At 33.2% G+C, this 17,262-nt stretch overlaps 1 protein-coding gene across 1 annotated transcript in view; it reads right to left on the bottom strand.

Annotated features, from left to right (window-relative positions):
- Positions 1–2,541: 2,541 nt before the first annotated feature.
- The window catches only part of LOC109594871 (U1 small nuclear ribonucleoprotein A), a 128,055-nt gene continuing 113,334 nt past the window's right edge, over positions 2,542–17,262 (bottom strand). Inside the window, exons 2-8 of the mRNA XM_049964344.1 lie at positions 15,253–15,330; positions 12,634–12,687; positions 12,479–12,541; positions 9,826–9,967; positions 5,969–6,111; positions 4,449–4,660; positions 2,542–2,943 (exon numbers count right to left, since the gene is read on the bottom strand). Coding sequence (XP_049820301.1) covers positions 2,574–2,943; positions 4,449–4,660; positions 5,969–6,111; positions 9,826–9,967; positions 12,479–12,541; positions 12,634–12,687; positions 15,253–15,330 — 1,062 coding nt within the window. The 3' untranslated portion in view covers positions 2,542–2,573. The remainder of the gene's footprint in view (positions 2,944–4,448; positions 4,661–5,968; positions 6,112–9,825; positions 9,968–12,478; positions 12,542–12,633; positions 12,688–15,252; positions 15,331–17,262) is intronic.

The following is a 17,262-nucleotide window of genomic DNA, read 5'->3' as shown; positions in this document are numbered from 1 at the left end:
GCTTGTATAAAAATATCAGATGTACGTTTTTTGAAAACTTCCATGTAAACGACTTAGCCAATCCAATAGATCTGCAATGTTTTTTTTTTTTATTATTCCGAGATCGAGAACTGAACAGTCTAATTGACTGATGATTTCTTTAAGTAGCATTTCAGCATGATAGTTCAGTCCTGACACACGGAAAGTTTTTCCGTTGTCCCAATTTTTACACTGAAGTTGGCCAACTCCATTCATAAGTTGATTGATAAGATTCAGAGGGTCCGCGTCTTAACTGGATCAATAAAAATATCTCTCCTGCATTCTCTCGTTTCATCTGCATTGTGTCTCTATTTTATATTTATGTCAGACTTCGGAGGCGAGACTATTATTATTGGTCCTGACAAAACAGTAAAAGGTTTACTGTTGCTACGGTTACGAATTGTTTTGGAGTTGACCAATGGAACAACGCATATTATTTGTAAAGGGATATATCCCAATCTAAATACACCTATAATGATAATAATAATAATTATATCACATAAACGTCACACAAAAAGCACTACAACACTATTAAATATAATCTACTGAATAGAGAATTTTTTAACATTATACAGTTGCCATAGCGGCAAATAGTATGATTGTACAAAAACTATAAAATTATATAAAATTATATGTTAACTCTATAAATCATCACTATACATCTACTTAAATAAATATGTTAATATATTAAAATTAAACTTTGGTTAACCAATTATTATGTACCCATATTAAATGCTTTAACTGTCTCCAAACTAAGTCCACCAACCAAATAATTCAATTATTGTTTCCACTGGTATTTAATTAGTTGACAGATTAAGTATGAAGATACAATTCAAATTGTAATACAAATGAATGAATGCCAAAGGTAAGTTGTATTTCTATTAATTTACCTTACTTATCTATATATGCATTAGAATTACTTAATTGACAGGCTTGTATCAAAAATGATTGTGCTACTCTATCACTTATTTCTCGTATGGATTTTCGTATTTTGTGCTAAATTAAAAAAATCTATAATATAGGTACATAAGTCCTTGTCTTGAAGGTACAAATTATCTTAACCAAAACTAAAATAGTTAAACAATTAATACAGGTTTTTTAACTATAAAACTATAAAATTATCTATCTTCAACTTCATGCATTTTAATTGCAAGATAACAAATGCTTCTTCTATTATATCTATAAGGTAAGCAAAAGCTCTTCCTTAATTAAATTGATCAAAATAAATGGTTCAAATACAGTTACGTCAAACTTTTCGCAGATTAATTTTAGCCATTTTACCAGTTCATAAACAGACACCTGTAGTATATTCTCACTTGTAAATTGTACTACGTTTCGACATTACTCGGTTATAATTGACGAATTTATATAAATTCTTATCTAGATTTATTGTTGCTTTTGGATAAATGAGAGATTAAATTTTTGGACATGCATAAATTGTATTACACGACTGCAGAGTCTGTATGTGAACTATGTGAAACAGACTTGCCGAGGATTAATCTGTGAATTGGGTAGATGGTTTAACTACAGTTTCTTTTAGGTTTTTCATAAGGACATAAATATATTCTTTTTGACTGTTACGAAGCTATATTTAATGATATGTTTATATATATTTTTGGTAAGTAAGCCTCATTGGTTTATTGCTATAATTTAAATAAAATATATTAAATAACTGTACCATAAGATCGTTATTTATTTACCTAGTGTGTAATTTAAATAAGATAGAAAAACAATAAAATAAAGATTATAGGAATAACGGTCTCCTGGAGAAGGTTATTCATATATTCTTCTGCTTCAATATAATCTAAAACTTAACTTTTAGGGCACCTTTGGTTTAGCTTATCTTTATTTATTAAGAAATTTTAAGGGTTGGCAAAAAAATTTACACCAGTCCCTCTATTCCTATCACGTAAGAACTGTCCAGTACATCAATAACAGTAGATATTTAAGTTATGTTAAGTTGTTTTAATTTTTTTAGTATTTATTTGCGAAGTGCATTGAAAAAACCTCTGAGCGGACCTCTAGCTATGTCCAGCCGCAACCATTGTTCTTTGTCAAGTGCTGAGCGGCATGTACGAATTAAGATTGTCCATTTTCTTCTCCTTTTGATCCCTGTAAACAAATTCCAATGACGCGTGCTCGACAAATTTATTATATAATTATTTAACATATGAACACTACCATCAATAAGACTAGATCAGTAATTAATCTATATTTTTTAATAAATTACCTCTAATTGATGGTCGTTTTCGTAATGGATGATCTATGAGGTGCTAATATTAGACTAACAGAGGAACAAGTAACTAGAGAAGAAAAGTAATGTGTACAAAGGTGGTGTGGGATTAATATTCTACGAAGGCGATAGGCATTAGAGGCTCCGGAAATTGATTAAACCATAAAAAGAGATAAACTAAGCAATTATTTAATATTGGTAAACATTTTTTTTTAATAGTGCATAGTTTATAATTAATTTGCTAGAACTAGGTAATTCAAATATCATTTGGTACTTTATATATTTATAAATATTATAAATAAGAATTTAGATTAGAACATGATCAGTTTCCGAAGCCGACCCATTTGATCGGGCGCGGGAAATGCGTGTGGTCTGGAAATAATCTGTCAGGCAGGCAAATAAAAGCGGAGGCACAGGGACACATGGGAGGTTCTTGGATTCGGTTCTGTTTCTTGGATGGACCGACCTCGTGCGCCATCTTGCTTTTGGCGTACTCGATACGGATGGGGCCGCGGTCGGACGACAGCAGGAAGGAAGCCTGCAGGGCGGCCATGACGCGCGCGGCACTCCCCACGTCCCGGTACTCCACGAAGACCACCGGCGATCCGCCGCCCGTTGCGCCCGCCGCTGCGCCCGCCGCCGGTGCGCCCCTGCTGCTGGTGTGCATGCGCAGCCGACAGAAGCCGGGGAAGCTGTGCAACAAGAACACGACACGTGTGCACTGCACTGCGAGTTGCTCAAGGTGGTGGTGGTGGTGGTGGTGGTGGTCTTTTGTTGGTTAGTTGTGGGTGGTTAATTTGGTGGTGGCTTTCGAAAGTTTTTTGCCCACTACCCAGTCGCACTGTTGTCAATTTATTTACATTTACGCGAACTGTTGATGGGTTAGTATAAGAAATTACTTAAGTTACATCCTCGTGGAAAACAGTGATACTGATTTTTATTATAAATGAACAATTGTGAAATGTACTTTTTTAAATTGACAACAGTGTACTGCTAACTAAAAGGATGGTGCGAGGGTACGCAATCATAGTGTGCGATTATTAGTGGCAGACCCTCATCGTCAAGTAAATAAACAAATTAACAACAGAATACAACATGCGGCACCAACAGTATTGGGTAATACAAAAGTGGTGGTGAACGAGGTGCTCGCGTCTTCATTTATCAAATTTCAAACCAAAGAAGTAATTGCAAGATTTACAGAACCAACTACCGGCTCGAAAAGACCCAATGTTACATTGACAAGACAATTACTACAGTGCAAGGTATAATGACAAACACCCACTCTCTACAACCTTTTATGAATTAAGTCACATTCTATATGGTAAGTCCTTCGAGTTCAGAGGTAGCCACAAAGTCAATATACACTAAACACATAACAGAAATGTATTGGGGTTGAGCGGATTTGGCAAATGAATGAAAAGTAACTTGACTCTTTAAGATTCCACAATTTTCATTTTGAATGCGCGAGCGGTCGTTTATTCCCGTCACACGACGTTTTTAAGCTGCTTCTGTAAAACTCTTCTCAAACATTCTGAATACATAATGCATTGATAAAAGTAATTCAAGGAGCGAATGCAATCCCGTCATAAATCACAGAAACTTGTCTCGGTTATTGTTGCAATCTTCGCTTGTGGCTTCCCCTATTCTCCGTGAACTTCCAGTGTTTGTGTTATGTCAAACTGATACTTACAATCATAAACTCTGGGTGTTTCTACACAAGATCCCACTTAACAAACAAAAAACAGACAATTAGAAGGAGTCACCAGCATCATTATAACTTGCACCGTATATTAAAAATTTTTATCCAGTTTTGAAAACTAATTAAAAGGCTTGCTTTGCTAATAATACTGATTTTAAATTAAAGAACGAGGACTTGAATAAACGATTTGATTGTGATGAACAATGGTTCAAATGGTTCATTGCTATAGTATTGTATGTGATTTCATCAATTCATTTTTTCCTATTTTTTTTTTAATGATTTATTAATGAACATTGTTTTCTAATAGAATATTTTTTGTTATTGGCACTAACTGTTAGGTGGTTAATGGTTACTAAATAAAAGATCACATATAATCAAGATCATTTCGTCAAGCCTTCGGTTCTGGTGTGTCACGACAGCGGGTGAGTGATGTAAATTCGAGGGGGCTCAAAAATGGGAGATAACACTGCGGACTCGTTGTTTGTTGAATTAACCTACCTGGCGAAGATCTCCTTAAGCTCGTGCTCGGACACGAACTGGCCAAGATTGGCGACGAAGAGCGTGCTGCAGGGCGGATTGCTCACCCCCAAGCCCGGTTGCGACGACGACGAACCAACCGGACTGGCCAGTGCCGGACTGGGCAGGAAATGGGGTAGTGAGGCCGCGTGCACCGACGTCAAGGCGGTGGGGTGCGGCATGGACATCGGTGGCTGTCAAAGAAAATAAATTATTACTATTATTTATTCGGTGGAGGACGAAATTAAGAAGAGTCGAAAGTGTTAAAATAAGACAAATATTGCTAAAAAGTATGTAAAATGTGACTCTTCTCATGACTCCTTAATAACAAGCACTCGTATGAAAGATTAGTCCTTGCTTAAATTATGATTAGTCAAATAATAAAAACAGTAGTGAATATTTCGTACGAAAATTGTGTTTATAACCTAATTTTTAACTTAGTCAAGTAGTAAGCATGACGTAAAATTAAATTTCCGTATTTTCGACTCGTTCTGATCAAAATTAGTAGCATCAAAACACGAATTCTAGACGCTCACAATCACGCAACCATGCGAAATGTTAAAAAAGTTAATTAACTAAGACCAGTGCGTAAAGCAAATAAAAGAGAACAACATCATTCTACTTACCGTAACAGCCCTGTTACAAATATTGTTGAAATCTTATTAAAGCTTAAATTGTTTCTCCTGAGTGCGTTCTATTATATTAGCAAAGCATAAAGCGTTATTTTCTTAAATCATTAAAACACAGTCAGAAAATATTGTGTGAAAATTTAAATGAATAAAACTGTTTCGTTTATGAAACACTTCTGTAATAAGTAATTTAAACGGAGTAGTTCCCAGTGAGAGGCATAAATTTATATTCTTTTTGGAATACTTTTAAATGGCGACATAATTATGAAAGAATTTCTGTTATGCCTCGGTCTTTGTATTTACTGAAATGTAGAGCGCAGTAAATTTTAAACGAAAAATGGCTATTATGTTTGGTAATAAAGTGTGGTAATACGGGAAATGTTTGTAAACCGCAAAAGTGTTGTACCAACAAAAATAATTTTATTTAGGCATTTTAATCTTACAGAAACATTTTTTAATTATTGCTAAACTAGTTGAATTAAAATTTTGGTTATTAATTTCGTTTCAATAACTATTTTGTTAAATTTTAAATCACCGATTAATTAATTATATGTATGTACAAGAGATAAAATTTGGAGAGTAACCACTTAATTTAACCGTAATGAGGAATGAGTACCATTAATCAAGCTCGTTTGATTGGTGCTAATATCATACCAAGGGTGCATTTAGGTGTGATAATAATGTTGTAATCAAACTACCGCAATCAATAAAAGGTAACTAAATCAATTATTAAGAGAAAACAAAAATAGTAAAAAAACAGACGGTTAGAGATAGAGTCGATCAACTAACGTGATGGGGAAGTGGGGCGGCCGCTTGCTGGAGATGCGAGTCCAGAGGCGTTTTGTCGGTAGATAGTCAAAGATAGGAACGTACGGGGACCTGGGGATGCAGTGCCGGATGCACGAGGGTGGCGTGCTGCAGGGCGGCGGCGGGCAACTCAGCGGCCGCTGCCGCCGAATACGCCAGCGGGTGATGCCACAGCTCCGGACCGCCGGGGAAGAACGGCGTTCCCAAGTCTGAAAAAACACATCATCAGTATAACTAATTTATTAAGTTGATAAATCTAGCAACAATTTCAGACAAGCACAAATTTAATAATTTAACTTAAATACATGTCTGTAATTGGCTATGTACTATTAACAAAATTACTAGTACTAAATTAAGTACGATTAAGAGTTGGAATAATATACAATTTTATAAAATATGTTGAAACATATTTTGGGTTAAACAATTATATTATAATTTTCATTAAGAAATGGCAAACAACCACAATTTCCGAATATTTATAATTATATTAAATCAAAATTATTGAATTTAATAAAGCTATATATTAAATAAATAATTATGTTTCCATAAATGACGTTACAATTTAATGAATGCAACTTCCATTCCGTTCATTACCATTAATGGAATATATTTTTAGAGTGTAGATTGCATTAAAATCTATATGAAAAGTCCATTTTTCAATTTTGCTCCCTACAGCTTAATTTCATTTCCATGTAACTTCAGTCAAAAAGTGCTATAAATAAATAATTGCTTAAAAGCGGGCTCCATCTATACTTGTTAATTAAATTATAATTTTCATTAATTATCACGACCTCGTTGTCAAGTTCCGATCGATAAATTTCTAAACTTTATACATTCATCCCCATCGGATCACCCTTAATACGTCTAGGGATATTTAGGTTTTTGCCTATTTTAGATTTAGATTCTAGATCTAGATTTAGTGTTATCAGTTAGTTCGAGCCTGCCCTTTATTGAATATGGAATATTATGTTTAATGGGCCACTTGTTTTGATAGTTAATTATCCTAAGGCGTTTATACCCACACACGAAATATCAATTTTCCTCCCTACGCACAAAATCAATATGCAATCTGTGTGGAGTACATCGAAAATGGAAAACATCTCCTGACTGCTCAGCATGGAGTGTGTCCCGGGGCGGTTTGCGAAAGACTTCATTCATGTCAACATGTATTAAATTGTCCTACACTAAGAGTTATCCGCAGGATAAATAATATTGCCCAGCTCAAAAGCAGAGGAAAACCTGGATGGATCTAAAGTTTAAAAATTACCTGGCAAAATTATTACTGCATATTTATAAGACTTATTATTTAAATTTCTTAACAATTAATGCAATGCTATTTCTAAAGTCACTTTATATTAATTTAAAGTTGATAACATTCCTATAAAATAACAACATATTTCATAATTTCTCTTGTTCACAATTTGCTGGTTAGTTGGCAATTGCATGGCTAATATTCATTGCATTTGTAAACTGCGAAATGGAATTGCATATAGTGAATGCGAATTAGAATATAAACATAAGCGATTATTAAAGTCAGTGGCGCACCGTCCTAGTTTCATGACGAAATTTAAAATATATTTAGATAAGAAATTGGTAATATAAATATTTAATTTGTATCAGTTAAAATTTCATCGACAAGTTGAAGAAGAATTTTCAGAAGCTTTCAATGTCAAAGAAACGATTGGAATTTCGATTAATCATTTCCAAGCTCGAATACAGCGATTCATTATCTAAGTTATTGTAAGAGGAAGATCAATCCCGCTCCATTTTTCGGTAACACTTTTGAAACAACAGAGGAGTTTTGAGCTGGCGGATTTTAATTAATAAATTTGCATGATCTCATTCAAGATCTTGGCTAAGGGTAAATACACGAACTGTGTATTTAACACTCCTGTAATATACACAGTAGTTGTATGACTCATTGATTTTTCTTGTGTTTCCTGCAACAATGGAGGTATTCCCTATGCAAAGCCATTTAACTAATTGCTCGCGCAACGTCTGATGCTGAGAGCGATAAGTGAAATACGTTTAATCTTACTTTATCTTTGATGATTATTAATTGTTATGAAAATTACGCAGTCGTTTTCGGAAGGCTGAATTTCCTGATATTTAATTACATAGATCCAGAATTGTGGTCGTTGCCTCTACGCCGAAGCAACTTCCCCGAATTAATAATGTTATATTGTCCCGGTATCCGAACCGAACTAATCTAATTTAGTTTAATGTGCTTTTGGACAAGAATATCGAATTTAACGTCAACAATGTGTTATCACAAATAATACATTAGTTCTTCTTTGCAGATCTAAAGTGTATGAAAGTATAATACCATTTTTTAGAACACGAACATTGATAAGCAATCTAGCAAGTATTATATACAACTCCAAAGGGGTATTCTACGCTCATTAATGGGCCTGTTGTAATGCATAACACATGAATATAATTACATCAACATCAGTTAGAATCAAAGAGAGTTTAAATTAATTGTTAGATGTTGCAGGATCTATTTGAATGACGAGACTCGCAATACGTTAATGGAGATCTTTCTGTATGCGAAGAGCTTAGCAAATGCTTTGTGTTCAATATTGTCGACAATACGACAAGAACTACTTCGTACAGATTTTATAAGTGAATATTTATTCACTATAATTTTCTCAGAAATATGTTGTTTTATAAATAATAAAAAATTATTTCTATGAACATAATTTTCATAATTCGTTGCTTAAATTTTTTGTTATATTTAATAAATATTTTGAATATTTTAACTAGTTTCCTTGATTCTGTAATAATTTATACTTTATTAATTTTTTATGACGTTCAATAAAATTGTTACACTTTAATCTAGTTTATAAATACTAAAATATAACCGAATATAAATTATATTCATTATTCATTTATATTGAAATAACACGTAATATTAAACTGTTAAATCTACAATTTAAAATCAATACAGAACTCAACCAAAAATTGTTTAAACTAAATAAATAAAAAAAAATGTAGATTAAAGAAAAACAATGAAAATTGATGGAACAAAAATAATTATTTAGTAAAATATTTCTATTCAAATGCAGTACAAAACAAATCAGGATAAATGTTTTTGTATGTTTTATCAAATTTAACTGACAATAATTAAAATGTTTAATTGTTTCCTATTCGTAAAAAGCAGAGAAGTTGAAATGAAAAATAGATATATAAAAAAAACTTTAGTTAAAATTGAAACAACCCTGCTTGAAACCGCAAATAACATACATAAATTGTTGAAAATTGGAATGTAAAGATAAAATAAAAATAAATCAATGAAAATGAAATTTTTTAAACAGTGTATATTAATTAAATAACAACAGTATCTCTAATTTGTAAAATTAATGGTTTAAAAATAATAAAATTGTAAGTATAATTTGATAAAAGTTGAAATTTTTAATGTTTTCGAACGTCTCAGAAGTTATAAAAGATAAAACATTCAAAACAATAACTGATGAAAAAAGATGTAATATTCATATATTAGGCACATAACATAATTATTTACAAAACGCCAGGGCAAGCAACAGCATTAGTCACATCGTTCAGAGGAAGAAAATATGCTATTTAACTCTTCGTCTATATTCACACTTACCTTTAAATATTTTTTTATTAATTAATAACTCTCAAGTATATATATATATACTTTCTTCCAATGAATCTGGCGTTGATTGAGACGGGACCAACGTATATAGTATAGACATGATTTCTGGGATTGATCCCGTTTGTAAGTAGGTTAAGTAAAAGGAGTAAACAAGCTACGTGGTGGGAGCCGATACGATAAAATTCATAAATTGGGGGCACTTGGGGGCAAGTGTAGGAGGGGTGTGCGGTTGGGTAGCTGCGTCTGGTCGACCCCCCGAGTTATTGGTGTAGATATCAGGGGGACGCCTTTACAGTGTACTTACGTCCTGTGAGGGGGTGCATCAAAGTTGGGTGCGTGTTGGCGGCGTTAGCAGCTTGCTGTTTGGGCTTGCTAACCTTCGTGTTACTTTTAGCAAATTCCAGTCGGATCGTCTGTGGCATGTCGGGGTCAAACCTTACACCCTGCTGCAAAATTGCCCACAAAAAGAGTGATTGTGATGTCAAAATGCAGTTTATCGCCTACTATACAAACACAAAATACAAAATGTGAACGGTACAACTTGCGCCAAATGCCAATTTTTATGGTCTCATCGACCTTTCCTTCACCCTTTCTATAATCAACCGAATTATCTTATCCAGTAGTAACATTACTGGCACATTCTTAGAAAAGTTTCCTCTAAACATCATCAAAAATTAACTGCCTCAATAAAATCCAATCGGTCCTTGCTTGTCATGCTTTGGTAGCGTGTGTTACAGATTATCCTTCTTTAATCCCGATCTGGCCGTCGAATCGGCTCGATCTTTATTGATATTGAAGTTCGTTTTGGCCCAGTTTATCTTACGCGACCTATAAGGGATAAATAGTGACAATTTGAGATATTATTTAGGAATCTGACGAGTCTCCAGCATCCATCACATCACTCCAGATGTGATGGATCAATAACTTTTTAAAATTGAACGTCGAAGTTTCAATCAAACACCATTATTAATCTGTGTAATTGTGTGTTCGAAGTGTATTTAATAGTTTTTCTCCAAAATCTAATGGGACATCAATAACACTGGTCATGATAATTTACGATGTCAGTGAACGTCTTTCGAATAAAGCTTCAATTTATGCGATTATAAAATCCACATACCTATAAGTCAACCAGTTTTCAAATATCGACGCGTCTGGCAAAGAACGAGAACATTATAGCGATAAATTGCCATCGGAACAAAGTTATGGTAATGAAATGTGCGGCATAAATTAGACTTCTTATGTAACGGGACCCCGAAAACTTCACTATATGTGTAATTAACTACCTACCTCCATTTTCCCAGACTGATATGAAAATATCATATTACCCGGATTTCGCCCGATAATAATTTTTAAAACGCAATTAAAAAAACTACTATTTGAGCAAAACGTTTCATAAACGAATCAGGCGGTAAAATTTTAATTAAAAATAACCTCGGCCAGTCGCGATAATTTTTAATAAGATCACAATTTTTCCCGGGCTGACCGGATTAATTAATTCGAAGAAATGCCGTGTGGCCGGCGGCCCTAGTAAAAAGAAAATGCTACGACGGAAGGAAACGTCGATCTTTTCAGAAACGATTTTAATAATTTAGTTCGGCATTTGGCGGAAAGCGCATGTGGGGATGGGGGGTTTATATCAGGGGCACATGATTATGTGTTTCGGGACAGGCGCACACTGGTCCAAAATAAAAGTGTAGTAAACATGTTAATGATTTGCTGGATTGAGCACCTGTTCCTTTTGCCCATTGTGCGCCGGTTCAAAAGGCGGGGGCGTGGATGAGGGGAAGGGTATCATTAAACATACGAGCAGGTATTAGGTGAAACGTTGTGCTGGTGCATATGCTTACGAAGGACACGTTATTTTTTACAGGGGCAGTTATTCTATACAGGGTGCGATGGACAATGACAGTTACGCTAATCAACTAAATGACAATAATCCAAATGTTTACAGTTAGAACTACGATGATCGGGTTAAGTATGAAAATTAAAAATGCATACATATCGACAACAGACAGTAAGAGAGAGAAGAGAAGAGTCATCCCAATTACTTTAGCTAATAGTACATACAAATTTTATGTTCAATCGAAAAATTCGATTCTACAAGCGAATAAAGTGCATCAAATAAAGTTAGTACTTTATAGGAATTATAATTTGATTAACAGAAATAATGACCACAGTTTATTAAATTACTGATACAATCAGTGTGAAAATTCTATTATATATATATATATATATATATATATATATATATATATATATATATATATATATATATATATATATATATAAATTTTAATGCACAATTACTGCAGTATATTAAATTTAAACTGAACGATTATTATTTTCAATACAATTATTTGATAAAAAATTTCGAAGTATAAAAATAAATGTTGTCTCAATATTATTGAATCTATAGAGCAATTTCTTGTAACATGTTAAAATTCTAATTTAAGCTTTAAATAATTTAAAAGGTCGTAAAAATATGTTAGATACACTATACCATTCTTTGACATATTCCTTCAGTTCAGTTTGAGCAGAAAGATTGCATGGTTTAATTAAAATGGTAATTGCTGTTAATGTATGCCTGCAACACACCAATTAGTCGATTTAAGTTAATATTAATTGCGACATCGTGTGTTTCCCATCAAAACCGAGGCAATAGCGGGAAAGTCGCGAAAACCTCCGTCAAGACGGCAATTTTCCCCCTAATTTGACAATAGACAGGATTAACCGGCGAACCCGCTTAATAACAAGTTTGCATGTCACAATACACCGACTTTATTAGGATGACATTTCTGAAAGGTTGATAATGAACTCTCTCCTATGCATTTTTATTTTCTGCTTGTGATCGGCGGAAAGTTTACCGGGCGGAAACTTTTCCGGGCTAACGAGATAAACAAAATACGAATTAAAAAATAAGGGGATAAATGAGAAAATAATATAGGATTTCAACCCACCTGGAGGTCCTGTTTGGCCGCTTCCGCTCCCGCTCTCGTGTTGAAAGTTACGAACCCCACGGGCTGGAAAACATAGAGAAAAAGGAGAACAATTATCGGGGGGTGATAAATTCCTCAAATTGTAGATGGGATCGCGGGCCTGAGATAATACTTACCGATGCCGTTTTGCCGTTTTTACTCGTTACTTTTAGTAGTGATCCCTCGTAACCCTGGAAAAAAAAACAAAGTGTATATAAATTACGGTTTTTGGATCTAACGAATTGCGAATTTAAAAGAAATCTTGTTGGGAATTTACTTCGGAAATGTTTAAATTTATCTAGAATATGATGATTTAAAAATACTATTTTAATTTATTTTTTATTTCAAATTCAACATTCACCTAATTAAAATAACTTTTTTAAATTTACACATACCATTTATTTTATCAGGTTTAGTCACTAAAATAATTGATATCGAACATCGAATATCAAACATAGGACATAGAATATCGAATATCGAACGTATATCGAATATCGAACATAAAACAATTCTAACTAAAGTTTTGAAGTTGTTTTTCCATATTCATTGACGATGATTAAATGATTTGAATTTCTCATGAATGTCGTTTAAATATCACCACTTCCACATAACTAAATACTGACAATTAATTAACACATATATAGATAAAATTAAATAGTTTAAAATTTTGGAAGCAGCGTTATCGAGAGTGCAAATTTTACAGCGATTCGATATAAGCGCCAGCATTATTTTAAGCGTAATGGCATCATGAATTACCTGATCATTGAACAGAACAATGCAATTAAATTCTCGTACGCATTTATTTGTTTTCTGGGCATCGACATGTACACATGCAATATGCATTTTTCAGGATTAGTGGTGCCCAACCACATGATTTTCCCATAAGCTATTTTTTTTCAGGACGTGGTAGTTTTTCAAAGTCCAAACACTATTACCAAAGTTTAACTTTGTGTTCGCTGCTGAAAAAAATATGCAGCAGTGAAGTGCAAGTTGACACATATATGTTTGAGCTTCGTAAAAGTAAAGTTATTTAAACAAAACACGGAATACTCCACGATATATGTGTATATATCATAGGTGATCGAAAATTTAAGTAAGTCCTATCAAATTTCGTTCTCCATAAAGTTTTTTCAGGCAGATGCATTTACGACCAACACCTGATATTTCATCAAATTCTTGCTGTTCTACGTTCCCTCATCCCTGTGTTTGTTTGGTTTTATAAACTTTTCCAATACAGTAAGTTTTTCTGCTTAAAGAAAATTGACGGGAACACGACAACAAACTTGGTGTTAGCTATTTGAAAGCCATTTATTATTTCTCTGTGTAGTGTTGACACACGAACGGAAATACTTCCATATTTAGATTACATTTTTCTTCTTTAACGCCCATATTTCCATACTGGCTCAATCATTTATTGGGTCTTAATGCACGAAGAACCATCACATTAAACGAAAAAATCGATCATAAAAGTGTCACATTAGCCCGCCATCATAAATGAGCATATTCAAGTGATTTCCAACGGCAGTTTCCCGTTGCATTGAATATAAAAACTCAATTTTTTAATGGAAGCACGTTCCCGGCGGAAATGTAAATGCCTTTTATGCTTACTCGCCGGCGTAAAATTTATGCGATTATTTTGTTTATGCGTGTTATTATGGCACTCACTCGATCAAGCAATAAAAGTTTTTTTATCGACACTTTTCGAAAACGTTCAATAACAATAAAATAAAGAGCAGACCGGAAGCACTTCCAACATCATTGAGTAACGCAGCAAAAAAGCAATTCAGGTAATCCACGTGTAACATGCTTTCAACAACATTCAACAACTGGGTTAAACAAATATGTAAAATGTTTTTGTAATTGAATACTAATACCATTTAAAATTTTAAAGTAAATTTTAGAAAAAACATAAACATCAAACTTTTAAAGACTTTTTACGTAGTTTAATTAAATACAAAAATCAGTTAAACTGTCCAAAACAATTTTATAAATCGAAAACAAATATTATTGCTTAAATGCGAAATGTCTTCACAATCCAAACATTTTTAGAGCATTGTTTATCCATTCCTCCAAAATGGGATAAATTTGATCAGAACGTATTCTGAACATATTCAATTTCATAATGGAGTGGTTTCATAAATTTTCGGGGTGAATTTAAAAACACCGGTGAAACGATATTGAGTCTCTATTTATTAACAAGGGACCCTCGTTTTATCACTTTAAACATTCACGTTCTCCTACACGTTGTTTTAACGTGATTACTTATTAAAACCCCTAAAATGCTGTCATTCATTGCAAACTCCAGCTGGAGGCACCCGAGAAACTTCGCTCTCCAAAATTATCTTCAACAAGAGAGTCGAAATGATTTAACTTCGTGTTATATGCATATTAGGTAAAGGTGCGGCGGGGGTAATAAAAAGATCAATTATAAAATTAAATTCGTCCGAAGTAAACTAATTTCTTAGACTTAACTCTAATTGTGTTGACAGTTGAATTGCAATGAATCGATACAAATGCAACGATTTAGATGCAAATTTGCTGGTTAATTAATTAATTAATTGCGTGGTACATTGTGCGATTGAAATAGAAAGAAGCTGAGCATCATTGTTCTCGTTCCTGCAAGACCATTAGGTGAAATAAAAACGGTCCTGTCAATAATTAAGCACGGTGTGAAATATTTAAGTTACTGACTCGAAGTAAATTTCCACTGCACGTATGAAAAAAGCGAAAAAATGGAAAAATACAAAGCAACTTACCTCATAAGCTCTAAATAATAAATATAGTTCTCGAGGCTTGGCGTCCATAGGTAGACCGCTTACGAATAACGTCCGCACCTGGAACAAAAATTTACGGTCAGTTACTTTTCAAATTATTTTAATAAAACTTTTTTTACGTTCATTGTACGTTTGGAAAAGGCCTGTCCAGTCTTTTCTATTGTTAGGAAATTACTCATTTCCTTAATTATTCGTTAGAAAAAATCGGATTTGAATGTCTATTAGGATTACAGGTACAGCTGGTGTACAACCTAATTTTGACAGGAAAGATGTGGTAATAAAAAAGAAGACAAATTATTCACACATATGTATGTACGGTCTAAATTCAGTATTTTATCTATAGATAAATATATTATAATAGATAATATACTATTAAAGAAATAACATTTCAAATTATTAATTTTTTATTTTCTATAAAAATCTTTTATTTAATGTTAAAACATCAGCTTATGTGAAAGTTTCTTCCATAAGCAAAGTTGGGAAACATGAATAATACATAATTTGCATTAAAATTGATAATATTACAAATTTGTTTAGCATTTTAATATTATTGCAATTCTAACTATACAATAAAATATTTATTTAAATGATTACTTTAAGTATTACCTGCTCTTTACGCAAAATTATTATTTACATTATTATTTTAAGTATAAGATATGTGTTTTCAAACTAATTGTAAAAATTTAAATGATATATGGAATAGATCGAAAATAATTTTATATACCGATCGAAAAGTGTTTGATCCGATTACAATGTGAGAGACACATCAAGCACGACAGAAACAGGAAGTTTGCAAGTTTGCCACGTAGTGAGACCTTTACTGTCTCTGTCATATAAAATGTCTCTAGAAAAATTCAGTGGGATCAAACACTTTTCGATATGTATACGTAAATTATTAGAGAAAAATATGTATTACAAATATATATGGTGCAGTTTAGTTTTCATTTATGTCTTTTTAATATTATGTATTATGTATCCATATTTACTATTAGCCAATTAAAATAAAATAATTTTAAAAATTAAAATACTTTTCAATTTGGTTAAAATTTGACATTTATGTTAAAAACTACAACACTACATGCTAATATTATTTAAAGAATAAATTAAAAATATTAAATTATACTTCATAACGAGTTTCATATTAAATATTTTTAATTTTTTTGTTTAGTGCTTTGTTATCTAAAATTATTTTATAATGTCAAATAACAAAATTTCAATTTTTATTTCAGTAATTTAAATATATTTTTTAATTTAATAAGATAAAGAAATCTAGTAATTTTTTTAGAATGTTCTATTACATAATTGTGTATTTTTCTTTTTAATTAAATTATAATAATTTTTAAAATTTTGTGTTACTTAAAATTGATGTTTGAAAAAACATAATCCTATATTAAATTTATTGTTCCATTATGTTAAAATAACAGGTATTATATAGCACCCCATGTCCGTTAATTGTACCCAGAAAACACATCAACGACTCATATGACTGTATTATAATCCCAACCCCAACACAAACCACCCAACAACAAATCAAAACAACACAAATCACGCGAGTGCGCGGAACCACCGGAACCGCAAAATGGCACAATCAGCAACGCACCTCCAAACACTCCATATTCGAGTCCGGTTCACTTGAGGGGAGAGAACGTCGTGCGTGTGTGAACTGGTCTAAACAACGATGACGACGTGTTCGACAAGAAGACGGACAGCCACCGACTGAACGTGGCGGAACGGAGCCGCACAGATAGAGGGTAGTGTGGCGGCGGTGGTGGTGGTTGGTTGGTTTGGTTTCTCTCTCGCGCGAACGTCGCACGGTGCGATTCGGGCGCGAAGAACCGGGACACCGGACATCGAACAGCTGCCGCGGAAGGATTCGAAGCCCTACACGCGATGGAGGCGCAGGGTGGAATTCGACGATGGGCGCAGATGGACAGTGGGTGGGTTTATGGGAAATGAACGGAGACAACCGTATTTTATGGTTAAACACTTTTC

This window comes from Aethina tumida, chromosome 3 (genome assembly GCF_024364675.1).
Source record: "Aethina tumida isolate Nest 87 chromosome 3, icAetTumi1.1, whole genome shotgun sequence".
Taxonomy (NCBI): domain Eukaryota; kingdom Metazoa; phylum Arthropoda; class Insecta; order Coleoptera; family Nitidulidae; genus Aethina; species Aethina tumida.
Note: the sequence above shows the minus strand (reverse complement) of the source record. Positions and strands in the feature narration are given on the sequence as shown.